The sequence below is a fragment of the Terrapene carolina genome, unplaced genomic scaffold, assembly GCF_002925995.2.
Source record: "Terrapene carolina triunguis isolate 2854851 unplaced genomic scaffold, T_m_triunguis-2.0 Scaffold88, whole genome shotgun sequence".
NCBI classification, from domain to species: Eukaryota; Metazoa; Chordata; order Testudines; family Emydidae; genus Terrapene; species Terrapene triunguis.
The window spans coordinates 1386846-1402790 of record NW_020664439.1 but is presented as its reverse complement, the minus strand read 5'-3'; the positions used below and the strand labels follow the sequence as shown (position 1 = coordinate 1402790).

Sequence of the window (15945 nt, the reverse complement as noted above, 5' to 3'; positions counted from 1 at the left end):
GCACGGATCATATCTGCAGATCATGGATTGGATGCGGATACAAATTTTGTATCCGCACGGGGCTGTACAGATGTGTTCTATAATCAATGTAACAACAAACCATTACGTGATGTGTTGATTAATGAATGTCTAAAATATTAGGAGCTAAATATGGTAACAGATGCCATTGGCTTATTGATTAGGTTGAGACTATTCAAAATAACCAAAATGACAGCAAAACCAATCCTGGGAAAAAAGCATAAGAGGATGTTCCCTGTTCTAAACTGGTATATAAAGGGTGAGTTTTTGGAAGATAGAAGTAAACTGAAGTACACTGCCATCACTTCTCCATTAACAGATATTGGTATGTATCTTTCCTTTCTGTATTCTGTATAGTGCTGTATTAAGTATTGACTGACTGTCATACTTAAATAAAACTTCAGATGAGTTTATTATTTCACATCATGTCTTACTAAATCTGAGCATACAACAGGTGTCAGAGTTTGTAATGTTTCTATGCCATCCAGTACATTTTCTGGGCAGTCATGAGCCCTGCAATTTCCCAATTAATGTTCTTCCAATTCTTATTTATAGCTTTCAGATTTTCACTGTAGCAACTATTCAGACACTCAGCCAAACCAAAGAAAACTACCTCAAGTGTCTCCACTTAGGATTCTCCAGTGAGATAACTATCCTACCATGAGAACTTATCCTTCAAAACTCTGCACCCTTTAGTAGAAGTCTTATGTACCCAAAGATTTAGGACCTCTCTGGCTAAGTGCATCAAGCTACAAATAGTCAAGGATGGTTACAAAAAACTCTGAAATCACTTTGTTTTTAAATGTATTTCATGCCTGTGATCATCATGATATTGAAATGTATATGTAATATGGGTTTGTTTCTTGCAGCTTCTGCTGGATTACCGAAAACTTTTTTTTCCCCAAAAAAGCTGTATTAGGGAAATAATTAACTGTAATAAACATCAACATGGCAGGTAAGGCGAGGGTTTCAGCATATATTCTGTTGTTTTCTTAATACATTAAGTATCTTCAACCACCCCACTTGTATTTTTTTTAAGTCACATTATCTTTGTGCTGTTATATTTCCCATCCCCAGTCATTGACTTCACTTGATTAAAATGTTATAGGCGATCTAATTAATTCAAAGGAAATTTTATCTCCAACAATAAAAAACAAACACATTTTTCTAAACCACAAAACATTGGAACTTAAGAAAATTTGAGCTATGTGCCTATGTAATTGTTGAGTTTGGCTTTCCATGCTTATAACATAGAATCAACCTCAAGAGTTCTTCTAGTCCAGCCCCCTGTACTCAAGGCAGGACTAAGGATTACCTAGACAATCCCTGACAGGTGATTGTCTAACCTGCTCTTAAAAATCTCCAGTGACAGAGATTCCACAACCTCCTTTGGCAGTTTATTCCAGTGCTTAACTAATTTCTGCAATTTACATGTCAGACCTACAAAATAATGTCCAGTTACTTTGCGGACAGATACTACACATTTGCAATTATGTAAATGTTTTCTTTTGTGAACAATACTCAGGAAAATCTTTTGAGGAAAAAAATAGCACAAGTTTTGGAATACAAGAAGAGTAACACGTTCTAAAGGAATGAATAAAACAGTCAGACTTAACCTGCATCAATTTTCTGCTAACTTTTCTTTGGAAGGCATGCAGTACTTTTTTCATGTAATAGAATAGAATCATAGAATATTAGGGTGGGAAGAGACCTCAGGAGGTCATCTAGTCTAATCCCCGGCTCAAAGCAGGACCAACACCAACTAAATCATATCAGCCAGGGCTTTGTCAAGCCGGGCCTTAAAAACCTCTAAGGATGGAGATTCCACCACTTCCTTAGGTAACCCATTCCAGTGCTTCACCACCCTCCTAGTGAAATAGTGTTTCCTAATATTCAAGATCTCCCCCACTGCATCTTGAGGCGATTACTTCTTGTTCTGTCATCTGCCACCACTGAGAACAGCCGAGCTCCATCCTCTTTGAAACCCCCCTTCAGGTAGTTGAAGGCTGCTGTCAAATCCCGCTCACTCTTCTCTTCTGCAGACTAAATAACCCCAGTTCCTTCAGCCTCTCCTTGTAAGTCATGTGCCCCAGCCCCCTAATCATTTTTGTTGCCCTCTGCTGGACTCTCTCCAATTTGTCCATATCCCTTCTGTAGTGAGGGGACCAAAACTGGACACAATACTCCAGATGTGGCCTCACCAGTGCCAAATAGAGGGGAATAATCACTTCCCTCGATCTACTGGCAATGCTCCTGCTAATACAGCCCAATATGGCGTTGGTCTTCTTGGCAACAAGGGCACACTGCTGACTTATATCCAGCTTCTCATCCACTATAATCCCCAGGTCCTTTTCTGCAGAACTGCTGCTAAGCCAGTCGGTCCCCAGCCTGTAGTGGTGCATGGGATTCTTCCTTCCTAAATGCAGGACTCTGCACTTGTCCTTGTTGAACCTCATCAGATTTCTTTTGGCCCAATCCCCCAATTTCTCTAGGTCACTCTGGACCCTATCCCTACTGTCCAGCGTATCTACCTCTCCCCGCAGCTTAGTGTGATCTGTGAACTTGCTGAGGATGCAATTCATCCCATCATCCAGATAATTAATAAAGATGTTGAACAAAATCAGCCCCAGGACCGACCCCTGGGGCACTCCGCTTGATACCGGCTGCCAACTAGATATTGAGCCATTGATCACTACCCGTTGAGCCCGATAATCTAGCCAGTTTTCTATCCACCTTATAGTCTATTCATCCAATCCATACTTCTTTAACTTGCTGGCAAGAATACTGTGGGAGACTGTATCAAAAGCTTTGCTAAAGTCAAGATATATCACGTCCACCGCTTTCCCCATATCCACAGAGCCAGTTATCTCATCATAGAAGGCAATCAGGTTGGTCAGGCATGACTAGCCTTTGGTGAATCCATGTTGACTGTTCCTGATCACCTTCCTCTCCTCCAAGTTCTAGAATATAATAGAGGCATAAAATATAATGGAATCTTCATCTTATAAATGATGGGCCTGATCCCCCAGCACTGGGATTATTTGGAATATTAACATTAACTTCAGTGGGACCAGGATTAAGATCTTTTTTTATTTCAATTTCCCACAGAATCTCCTGTGCTGCATATTTAGCCACTGTAATAAATGTATTTGTCAGTTACATGACAAATGAGTATAAATTAAAAATATTACCAAAAAATGCTGTAAATTAACTTTAGTTCTCCGTTATGTTGTTGTGATGTAATGTATCCCGTATTCGCACACTATTTTAGTAATCTTTGTACAAAGCATGCCTTGCAAGATATCATTTGAAAACTCATAACTTGATGATCAGTGATATCAGGGTAGAATGCATATCGCAATATGTGTAAAGTGATGAACGTAAGATGAAATCATGACTGAAGTGTGTTTCCCAGATAAATCTGGGGAGAGGCTAAACCAGTTTCTCAAAGACAAAGGGCAAGCTGATGCCCCAACCAGGTGTCAAGAACACTGATGGACTATCACCTATCAAATGGCCATTCTTTGGCAAGAAAGTGGGGCAGGGAGAAAGAGGTCTACAGCTTAGGCTATGTCTACTCTACTGCTTATGTTGAAATAACTTATGTCACTGCAGGTAGGGGTGTGTGTGTGAGAGAGAAAGTGACATAAGTTACACAGACATAAGCGCTGGTGAAGACAGTGCTATGTCAGCGAGAGAGCTTCTCCCACCGACATAGCTACTGCTGCTCACAGGGGCTGGAGTAGTTAAACTGAGGGGAGAGCTCTCCCATCAAGTTAGAGCGGCTACATTAGAGAGCTTACAGTGGCACAGCTGCATCGGTGCAGTTGTGATGCTGTAAATTCTCTAGTGTAGCCATGCCCTTAGCAAAGAAACAGTATGAGGTCTCCTTCCTCCACCAGACCCCGTCTCTTGGTTCTCAGCTGGAAATGCTTTTCAAAGAGGGACCGAAATTATAAAAAGGAATGGCAAACATCCCCAGACATCCCTCTCTCTCTCCCTATCCATCTCACTCTTTGCACTTGAGAAGACAAAAGAAGCCGCCATTGGACTCTGGGGGAGGGGTCCTAACCTGAATAGTTTGGTCAGTAATACTGTTGAAAGCATGTGGTGAGAAACTTTGCTTTAAATCTAACATAGCTTGTTGAATTAAACACTAGGAAGTGTTTTATCTTTATTTTTCTTGTAACCATTTCTGACACTTATGCCTCTTTGCTTCCACTCACTTAAAATCTATCTCTTTGTAGTTAATAAACTTGTTTTATCTAACTCAGTGTGTTTAATTTAAACTGTCTGGGTAACTCTAAGGTAACAAGCTAGTGTATATTATTCCCTTAAAGGAATAACAGACAGTACAGTTGAACTGACCAAGAGAGGGCTGGGCAGTACAGGACATACATTTCTGGGGGGAAATCCCAGGACTGGGAATGTGTTGGGGTCATCCTGCAGAAGTAACCAAGCCAGAGTATAACCCAAGTGTGACTGGCAGGTTGCAGTTACACATAGACCCTCTGGGTGTGGCTAGGATGCTGGAAGACTTTGTGAGGCAGCAAGGCATTTTAAGGCACCCAAGTGTGACAGATTTCTGTTACCAATCTGCCTGAGGCATCAGGTGATCAGGCTGAGGCCACAGGATCGTTAGGGGAGGAGATGAAGGAGCACACCAAATGACTAATTTTAAAGCTTTATTAATAAAATAACAGCGGTGAGTGCGGGGGATCCCCACGTCACTCAAAGGAATGAAGAAAGCGTTAGTGCCCGTGTCCTAACCCACTTTCATACTCAGACATGCACAACCCAAGGCTGGCCAAGCCTGGGTGTAACGTAAGAAGAGGAGGAAGGGTGGAGTTCTGTCCTGTGCACAGGCCGTCCAGGGTCCTCTGTTGATCTCCGACTTGCTTTGGCTCTCAGGAGGGTTTTTAAGTCCTGGGTTCTTTTGGGGGCGTTTCATTCAGGGACCTCTGTCCCCCGTGCTCTTTGTCCCAATCCAAACTGGCTTTCTGCGGCTTCCTCAGCTTTCCCAAACCACACCGGCTTCAGGGACGCGAGACTTTGTTTTCCCCCTCGCTGGCCTTCACTGTCTCGCTAGTTTTTGCAGCCCCAGCAGTTCTGTTCAGCTGAATCCTCCTTTCTACAGCTGGTCGGGGTTAGAATCCAGGCCCCCGTCTTTCTTGGCAGGCAGCTGAGAGTTGGTTGTGTGCTGTGACTTTGGGCTGGAGTCAGCATCTTATCTTTGGACCTAGCTGGAGCGTCGAGTTATCCCATTCCTTTCTCCCTTCCTCCCCCTTCAGCCTCTTGTAACCTGCAAAGGAATCTTTCACTCCACACTTACATCTTTAACCCTTCCCAAAATGCCTTGCAATGCCTGCAACAGCGTTAGCAACATACAATGTTGATCTGCCTCCCCAGGGGACCCCCTGAGGGAGGGGGCCATTGGGTTGTGACACAAGGTTGCACAGAGGCGTGACACAGTCCCTCACTGGTCTAGATTGCACCCGGTATATGAAAGTTATCTAATGTATCCACAAACAGCAACAACAAGCCATATATTTGCACTGAGCAATGATTTATATTTTTTTTAATTCAACAACTAATTACAACCCTATAGTAAAATTCCACCTTCTTTTGTATTCAAGCCATCACAGCTCATACTGTGTACAGATATCTTTTATATAGATACAGTAACTCCTCACTTAAAGTCATCCCAGTTAACGTTGTTTCATTGTTACATTGCTGATCAATTAGGGAATATGCTCGTTTAAAGTTGTGCAGTGCCTCCTTCTAACGTCGTTTGGCAGCCACCTGCTTTGTCCACTGCTTGCAGGAAGAGCAGCCCGTTGCAGCTAGCTGGTGAGGGCTTGGAACCAGCGTGGACCGGCAGCCCCCCTATCAGCTCCCCAGTCCCCTAAGTTCCCCGTGCAGCAGCTGCCCAGCAGGCTACCAGTTGCTGGCAGTTCAGCTGTTCCTTCCCCCACTGCCATGTGCTGCTCCTGCCCTCTGCCTTGGAGCTGCTCCCCAAGACTCCTGCTTGCTGTGTGTGTGGGCCGTCAGGGTGTCCCCCTCCCCCCTGCTCCTGCACCCCACTTACCCCATCTTCCATAGAGCAGGGGGACACACGACAGAGCTCAGGATGGAGGGAGCTTGCTGGCAGCAGCTGCGGTCTCAGCAAGCTGATCTAATTAACAAGGCAGTGTACTTAAGAGTAGGGTCAGTGTACTTAAAGGGGAAATGGGCATCTCTCTCTCACACACACGGTGTGTGTCTCTGTCTTTGTCTGCAATGCTGTCTCCCCTCCCTCCATTCCTGCTGCCTTGTAGAGTGTGAGAGTTAACCCTTGAGGGCTCAGCCAATTGCTAGTTCATCGTTTAGCAGTAAGGCATTCCCTGGGAAATATCCCACCCTCTGACTCCTCCACCTCAACCAGGCTTCACAATCATCATCACTGTGTACCAGTATTAAATTGCTTGTTTAAAACTTATACTGTGTGTGTGTATAAGTTTTATATATATTCTTTTGTCTGGTGAAAAAAATTTCCCTGGAACCTTACTCCCACATTTAAAATAATTCTTATGGGGAAATTGGATTCGCTTAACATCGTTTTGCTTAAAGTCACATTTTTCAGGAACATAACTACAACGTTAAGTGAGGAGTTACGGTATGCCTTATAACAAATCTATGAGTTGTGAAAATATATGATAATTGCTTAACTGCAACACTTGACTCCATCATCACATATCCATTTTCTCTGATTAGCAGACTGGGCACTTCCATTCGGCAAAAGATAGAAAGGTTGAAGTTGTGCACACCAGAAAACAAGCCCTACAACTCTTTGAACAGTATCATGGCAGTCCAAGGGCTGGACATCAAGGAATAGTCAAAATGAGAATTGCACTGACCTCAAGATACTATTGGCCAGGAATGATAAAAAACATCCCAGACTGGGAATGTAAAGTAATTAAACAAAATGCTGAAATATTTAGTTTAAATGTAAATACAAATTTTAAATTTGCAAATAAAGATATGTATACTTTTTGTGTGCAAGTGTAAACTCAGTTCCATTGCAATAATATTTTAATACATGAATGCTAATGTCATATTATTCACTCCAAACTAGGTTGAGAGATGTCTGCATTGCCAGAAAATGGGAAAGGAATTAAATTTGGATACCACCTTGAAAAGCATAAAGGTGGATTTTGGAGGGATAGACATCTACTACCTATCTTTTGAAATTTCTTTTGCATCCTTTCCATTGTCAATGCATTAGTAATGGTCTCAGTGCAGACTACATTTATGTGGTACAGAGTCTTATTCCTTTCCTTAGAAAGCAGTAAGGAATCTTTTAAAGAGTGTCCAAGCTAATCGTTTATCATTATCCATGCTTATTATTGCTACACAATGAGGCATGACGTAGTGCAACAATGACCTCTATTGCTCTTTGGCATGGTGCATTTCTGTAGGTTATTCTTGTGTCATTTTTCCTACCCCTATTCCTATATTTCTTTTGTTTTGTTTGTTTTTGTTTTCAAAAACAGAAATTAGATTCTTATTAGGTGGTTGGGGGAAACCACATTACAGTGTTTACTCGCAAAAAGAACAGGAGTACTTGTGGCACCTTAGAGACTAACAAATTTATTTGAGCATAAGCTTTCGTAGGCTACATCCCACGAAAGCTTATGCTCAAATAAATTTGTTAGTCTCTAAGGTGCCGCAAGTACTCCTGTTCTTTTTGCGGATACAGACTAACACGGCTGCTACTCTGAAACCAGTGTTTACTCTGTTTACTCTATATGGGCTTATTGCAGGGGTGGCCAAACTTTTTGGCCCGAGGGCCACATCCGTGTATAGAAATTGAATGCCAGGCCATGAATGCTCACGAAATTGGGGGTTGGGGTGTGGGAGGGCAGGAGGGCTCTGGCTGGGGGTGAGGGCTCTGGAGTGGGGCTGGGGATGAGGAGTTGGGGGTGCAGGAGGTTGCTCCGAGCTGGGACCGAGGGGTTCAGAGGGCAGGAGGGGGATCAGGGCTGGGGCAGGGAGTTGGGGCATGGGAAGGGGTTGGGAGGCAGGCTTCAGGCAGCACTTATCTCAAGCAGCTCTCAGAAACAGCGGCATGTTCCCCCTCCAGCTCCTATGCAGAGGTGCGGCCAGGCGTCTCTGTGCGCTGCCCTGTCTGCAGGTATCGCCCCTGCAGCTCCCATTGGCTGCGGTTCCCAGACAATGGGAGCTGCAGGGGTGGCGCTTGGGGTGGGGGCAGCATGCAGAGCCCCCTGGCTGCCCCTACGCGTAGGAGCCGGGGTGGGGGGGACATGCCGCTGCTTCCGGGAGTCGTGTGGAGTGGGGCAAGCCCCAGACTCAACTTCCCGGCGGGAGCTCGAGGGACGGATTAAAATGTCTGGAGGGCCGTATGTGGCCCCCGGGCCGTAGTTTGCCCGTCTCTGGCTCATAGAGAATATTTAATAAGAGAGATCCAAAGTAACCTGTACCTAGGACAATAGGCCTTGGGAATTGGTGGGAGTGGATGTAATTAGGGCCATTACCAGCAACAAACCAGGGATACCAGTATATCTTGACAGTCACGTATTATCTTCCAAAATGGGTGGCATAAATCAGCACATGAGGTGGCAAAGAAAATCTGTACAATTATAAATTGATTTGGATGTCTACGGTGAATATTGACGGATCTTGGTTCTGAATTCAGTAATGAGGTAATGACTTATTTTTTAGATTTTTTTCACTATTTCTTCCAACCACACTATCGGGTCGTAGATATTTGACATTGACTATGGGCTTCATTGTCTTCATGATTTTTTTTACTGTAAATTGTTGCTGACACGTTTTTCTGTCTCCTTACCAATTTTTTTTTATAACATACTGATTGCAAACATATTTTTCCATGTAGTCATTCTAAAAGATAGAATAGGAAACCACAGTAATTACGTGTAAAATCAATTTAAAATAGGAGAAGGAACATACATGCAGACATTTCCAAAGGAAACTTTATGGCATAATTTTGTTCTTTCACTTTAACCTGGCCCTTTGTGGGGAAAAATGGGGATATAACATAGCTTCATCAGCTCATACCACCCACAAACCAATGGACTGGATGAAAACAACAAATCCATCAAATTTTAGAGGGGGAAATTTCAATACTAAATACAAGTAGCATGCACCAGGTCATTAGCTACATATTGGTAATACCTCTTCAAGGTCAATTTATTACATTGCAACTCTTTTTATTGTATCACATGTGAAATTAAAAATAATCAAAGCTCTGCACTGTGATGTCCTCCTCCTCAGACCTTCTTGATTCCATATAACCTGTCTCAATCAAGACATCATATTAACTATTTGTTTTCACAAACTAATCAATCCCCATTTCTTACAGAGCACTGTGGAAGTTGGTTGATAACACTGGGAGTAATTGGGATGAATTTTTTTATAACATTTTCTTTTCTTTTAAATCTAAACTGCAAATGAGAACAAAAATTCATGCATTTTTGTAGGATTTACATATGCATGGGTAATTGTAACTTTACTTATTGCTTTAATAAAACTTGTAGTATCGATAAAACTTGTGAGTATGTCTGTGGTCACTATGCTTGGACTTTGTGCGTTTCTAAAGTCTCCAAATTTGAGAAAAGCACCAGAGGTAATGTTCACTTTGAGCTTGAAACTGTAGCAACAGGAGTTGAACCCATAATAGTGTAATACAAAATTACTAAATTCAATTTAAATAAAAAAAGGCTACACAGTGTAATCTAGATTGCATGGTTTGCCTAATTGACAAGTACAACTGCATTTTTCTTTTTTCAAAGAACACAGACTGGAATGCAAAATGATGTATTATTTCTTCCTTACAATGCACCAGGTCACTGGGTTATTGCAGTAAGATGTTTTCCATTGTTATACTTTGGGATTGTATCCACTAATGTAGTACTACATAATAGGATTCAAATACAGCTGTGATATAATTTCTTATATTTTGTGGGTTTTCAATAAATTTAATAGATACAAATGAAAATGGAACTTCAATGTAAGTCTTGAAATGCTGAGGACTGCAGTTTAAAAAATAAAATGCTAGTCTGAAGAATTTGTTGTTAGATTGGTAATGTATATTTAAAAAATACACCAAGAAATTCACAATATGATTTTCTCTTGTGTATTAGTGAGATATTACATGAGTATCTGCATGCAATGTTTTGAAAAATCATTATAAAATTGTTGAAATTATATTACCAATAACATATATATTTTAAAATTATATATTTTAAACTTGCATATAACATTCATGGAATCAAAAGAATTGTTAATAATTGAGCTCTTGTGTGATGAGACGAGATGTGAAAGAACGTTCTTGAGGAACTGGAGGTGATTTTTAGGTACTTATTTTCATACTTTACAGGTAGTGTTGGTGTGAAACTATTTTCAATAAAGATGATATAACAACAATGAAGACAATATGATCCTGATAGCTACAAATAAAAATGGAAACAACACATTCTTGTACTCACTCTGTTTAGTACTGGACATTGACTGAACTTGTAGGTTTTGAGCATGGACTAACTACTTAATTGAATGTGGACCCAAAATACTAGCATTTAGCATGAGTGTGAAGGTGGTGTTAGCAACACATGCCATAGCAAATCAAATGATATATTGCATACGACTCTATACCATAATATGAAACAGTGTGTGTGTGATATATATACTATGAGCATGAAGTAATTGCAACCATTCATGAAATAGAAAAACAAAGGAGTACTAAACATCTAGAGTACCTGTAAGAAAAAATGAAACCCACTTATAAAGTTGGCTACTATACACCTTATACATTTCAGATTGTTCGTCTACCGAGAAACTGGAAAATCCATAATGGGACTCTGGAAAATAAAAATTGTGGAACACAGGAGACAAGCAGATGGGCACAACTGTGGGCCACTCATTCTAAAAGTATTTAGTGTCAAATTTTGATTATTTCTTAATAATGTGTAATTATGATGTGTTTTCTAATTAAAAGTGTTAATTTGTAGAAATGTATTTAGAGCATAAAGACATCAGTACTATGGAAACCACACAAGAGACTCTAACTATATATAGAAGAAAAATCACAATTCTTTAATGAAAGTCAGGTAATAACTTTGTTATAAATACACAGAATATAGGGGAAGATAACAGGCAGAGTGGAATAATGTCATATCACAAAGTTATCTTAATACACATACAGTAGGATATGTCATAGGTTTGGTTCTCTAACGGTCTCTCTGTATGAATGTCTTTGATTAGTGAAAAATGGGGAGTGGGTAGATGGTTGACATTGAAAGAGCAATGAAATCTAATTGGATATAGTTATATCCACCAGCAGTCAACTAAAAGTTTGAGATAAATAGTACCAAATATAATTTAAAATATGACCCCCAAAAAGAAAAATATTTGCAAATCAGTAACTTAATACTTGAAATAATTGACATTCATGAATAAATCAAGATTTCTATTTAGAGTTTTGGTCATAAGGTAATCAATATTTGATTACATTATATTGATTTTGCAGAGAGCATGAAGGAGTACTGCATGTACTGCGCCTTGTCATACACAAAAATTAAAATGAAGATTGCATGCTGGTAAGAAACACAAAATTGCACAGTTAACACCATGTTTGAACAGATAAGTAAACAGAATACTGTATGATTGTTTATAGCACAAGAACAAAAGTCATGGCCCAAGATCCATCCAGTTGCACATAGACCTGATGGAATAGCTTCGCTAAGGATCAGGATTGTTGTAATAATTCCACATTAGTAAATATTTCCACTGCTGCTGACTAACTTTCACTAATGATTATATGTTCAAGGAATATTATTTTATAATTGTATGAATTAATTGAAATTATATTTAGCATAATTAGTTCTGTCATAATTTTCTCATCTATTACTTATCAAAGGTACAGTTTGACTCTTGTAAGAGGTAAGCATATGTGTCCTACCTTCCAGAGAGAACCAGTGAAGACATCCTAAGTGATAAGAAGAAAGAGTACGACTGCAGAAAGTGTGTATAGTTGGGATGTTTACAAAAGATGTATATTGTATGATTATTTTCTTAGGGTCAATATTTTTATTTTCTTGTTGGAATACAAATGTGTAATAGAGAAGTTAAATTTTAATGTTCATTTGAGTAAAGGAACAATATATGTTAATCACTGTTTCTAAAAATGGGTTTAGATGCTTGATTTTGAAATAATGTTGAAATGTAAAGTAAGCTATTCTTGTTTATATACCTTGTTATAACAAGTTTTCAAAATTTGAAAAATACCTAGATAGTAGCAAATTGTGACAAGACAGCACAACCATCTATCACAATTTGCTACCTCTGGATCAGAGGATGGGAACGGTGGAAGGTGACAAATTGTGAGACGGCAGCAAAACAAAACCCCCCATAGGTGTCAGTAACTACTACCAGTAGCAAAATGTGATGACAGCAGTTTTAGATATTACAGAGTCTGTGCCGGACTGAGCTGAGACGTGCTGGAGTGGGGTCTGTTCTAAGTTGTGCTGAGCCAGGCTGGATGGTGGGGAGGTCTAGTCTTTGCTGTGCTGAGCCAGGTTGGGCAGGGGTGGGCGCTGTGCTGAGCCAGGTGTGGTGTGTGTGTGCTGAATGATACTGAGCTGTGTTGGGTGGGGGGCCATGCTTGGCTGTGCTGAGCCATGCTGGGTTGGGGTCTAAGTTGGGCAGTGCTGAGCCAGGCTGTGGGCCTGTGCTCAGCTCTACTGATCCAGGATGTGGGCAGGCTGGGGCTGTACTGAGCCATGCTGGGTGGTACGCGGTTGTAATAAGCCGCGATGTGCATGGGATGCATTCTGGGCTGGACAGGGTTGAGGAAGGGGTCTGTGCTGAGGGGGGTCCATGCTGGACGATGCTGGGCAGGGGTTTGACATTGCCTGTGCTGGGGTCTGTCCTGACCCACGCTGGGGGTGGGGTGCTGAGCAAAGCTGGGCAGGGGCTGGGCTCCGGGTGTGTGTGTGTGTGTCTGTCTGTCTCCCCCTCCAGGCTGGACTGTACTAAGCCACGCCGGGTGGGGGCTGGGCTGAGACCAATAGTGGTCTGTGTTGAGCCATGTTGGGTGGGGGTTTGTGGTGGGCTGAGCTGGGTAGGGATCTGTGGTGGGCTAAGCTCTGAAAGCCGGGATGGGTGCATCCCGGGCTGTGCTGAGCCGGGCTGGACAGAGTGCTGTCTCTGCTGGGCTGAGTCAGGTGGCAGGCTGCGCTGGGGGCCGAGCTGGAGGTCCATGCTGAGCTCAGCCAAGGCAAGCCAAGCAGGGGTAAGAGGGCGGGTCTGTCCCATGCTGTACTGAGCCTGGCTGGATGGGGGTGAGATCTTTGCTGGGCTATGCTGAGATGGGCTGCATGACAGTAGGGTCTGTGCTGGATTGTGCTAAGGGCTGGGCTGAACTGGGCAGGGGTCCGTGCTGCGCCAGGCTCTGATTATGCTAAGCCAGGCTGAGCATGGGTCCGTGCTGTACTGCGCCATGCCGCGTGGGGAGCTGGGCTGGGCGGGAGTCCGTGTTGTGACGGGCCGGGCGAGCTCCGAGCTGTCAGGGGCTGTCCCCGGCGCTCGCTCCTTGGGCACAGCCGGGTACCGCTAGGGGGCGCTGGCCACCACCTCCACCCCCCGGGGCTGGGCCTCTGCTGCGGGGAGAGCCGCGGCCGGGCCGCGCATGCGCCGTGCGCGGAGCCAGGCGGCGGCGGCAGCGATGGCTCTGCAGTGACGGTTGGCTCTAACGGTTGCTATTGACATTGCGGCTCGCAGCGGCCAGCGGATTCTGCCGAGCGCCCAGCAGGGGAAACCATTGGCTTCGCGCAGGAGGCCGCGGTAGCGGCGCGGTGATGCGGCAGTGCTGAGGCCTGGTGCATCCGCCCCCTCTCCTGCTGTTGGATCGGGAGTCGCGGTCCGGGCCGCCGCCGCCCTGCACTGGGCTCGCGGTTCCTTCCCGCCCCGCGCCCCCATGCGGGGCCCCTGCTAAGCCGCCGGCGGGACGGGTGAGGGCGTGTGGCCAACAGGAGCAGGCCCGGCGGGCGGGCGGCCCGGCATGGCCCGCAGCCTGGAGTAGCGCCGCCGCCGGGCCCGCTGCAGGCGGAGGAGGAGCCTCGCGGCCGCCGGACAAGCCAGGCCCCGGCCCCGTGACACTGCCGGAGAGGGCCGGGCGGGCCCTGCGGGGCGACGAGCGAGCCCGGCGCAGCGCGGCCCTTCGCCCCGCCCAGCCCGCGCCGGGCAGCGCCGCGGCCTCCGCGCCCGGCTTGGGCTGCTGGTCGGCTCCAGCGACCCCGGACCCCCGCTGACTCTTGGCCGGCGCGGACTAGCCGCCGCCCTTTCTTCTTACCCCGGAGCCGTGGGCGTTGGAGCGGCTGCGATGAACCCGGTGAATGCCACTGCTCTCTACGTGTCAGCGAGCCGCCTGGTGCTCAACTACGACCCCGGCGACCCCCAGGCCTTCTCCGAGGTCACCAAGCTCCTGCCTTACTTCCGACAGTCCCTCTCCTGCTGTGTTTGCGGTGAGGAGCTTTCTATTGTTTGCTGCACAATGAATTCGGGGCCTTGTGTACCCTTGGGAACCAACAGCGCTGAAGCCCGATTATTTTTACACCCGTTTAAATGGGAAATGATAACGCAAATCTTACCGTTGTTTAACCCCTTTCCAGGGGTGTGGGGAACATCTATAAGGTGTGACACCTGTTAGGAATCTGTATAGCTTCCAATGAAGTTAAAAAATTTTCCCCACTCCTATTGCATATTTTCCAGCAACTCCAAAATTGCTCACCTTGTCCCTCAACAAATTGGAGAAATGTAGAAAACATTCCAAGAATGAGTGTGCTGGGAACAAAACCCCTCTAATTTTTGAGATCTTATAAAATACCCAATAAAGGATTTACCATGAAAGTTTCCAACGCCACTGGAAAACATGCAGATATAAAAACAACAAGGAGTCCGCCGGCAACTTAAAGACTAACCGATTTATTTAGGCATAAGCTTTCGTGGGTAAAAAACCTGCATCTGAAGAAGTGAGGTTGTTTTTTTTTACCCATGAAAGCTTATGCCCAAATTAATCTGTTAGTCTTTAAGGTGCCACCGGACGCCTTGTTGTTTTTGTGGATACAGACTAACACGGCTATCTCCTGATACTTGACATGCAGATATAGAAACCTTGCTAATTGAGTCCAAATTTTTTAAGTATAGCTTTGTGCAAAAAGAAGCATTCAGTACCTCAAATCATTGTATATAGTATCTTGTAACCGCTGTGTCCTGTTACAGAGAAGCTGAATTAGAACCAAAATGTTTTGGCAACAGGCATTGGAACCAAAACATTTACACGTGGGTGTACTGTATTTCCATGTCTACTTGATTTGCAAAGCAATAGATGTGGCAGGGCAGTTCCAGCAGTGGCTGGGTGCGCTGTGTGAGGGGATATGATGCTGTTGATGGAAATGGAGCTGGTGGCATTCTTGTGTGGATAGATTGGGAGAATGTGCAAGTTGTGGTAGGTTTGTATTTCTTGCTGGGAATGGAGAGTATAATTCTCAGCTGCCTTAAAAATTAGTTGCTCTTGACTGTCTTAAAAGACTTCTGGAAAGTGTGCAGTACTGGGCAAAAAAAAAAACCCAACAACAACCGAACATTGGGATGCATAAAGACAATAATACAGAAAGCGTGCTATTATAAAATCAAAGGTATATTGTCTCCTGAAATACTGTGGGTCAGTTATGGTCAGTCTACCTCACAAAGGATGTAGCTGAAAAAGAGAGCACTTAGCGGTGGGTAATAACAATGATTAAAAGTAGTGGGAAAACTTTCATTGACAGAACAGGAAAAAAAATTGGGACAGTTTTTTAGAAAGGCGATGAACAAGGGGGGGATGTGACAAAAGATACACAAAGCGCAATG

General features: G+C 43.9%; 1 protein-coding gene across 1 annotated transcript in view; it reads left to right on the top strand.

Annotated features, from left to right (window-relative positions):
• The first annotated feature begins 14324 nt into the window (after nucleotides 1-14324).
• Nucleotides 14325-15945, top strand: part of MSL2 (MSL complex subunit 2) — a 41817-nt gene continuing 40196 nt past the window's right edge. Inside the window, exon 1 of the mRNA XM_024216848.1 lies at nucleotides 14325-14558. Coding sequence (XP_024072616.1) covers nucleotides 14417-14558 — 142 coding nt within the window. The 5' untranslated portion in view covers nucleotides 14325-14416. The remainder of the gene's footprint in view (nucleotides 14559-15945) is intronic.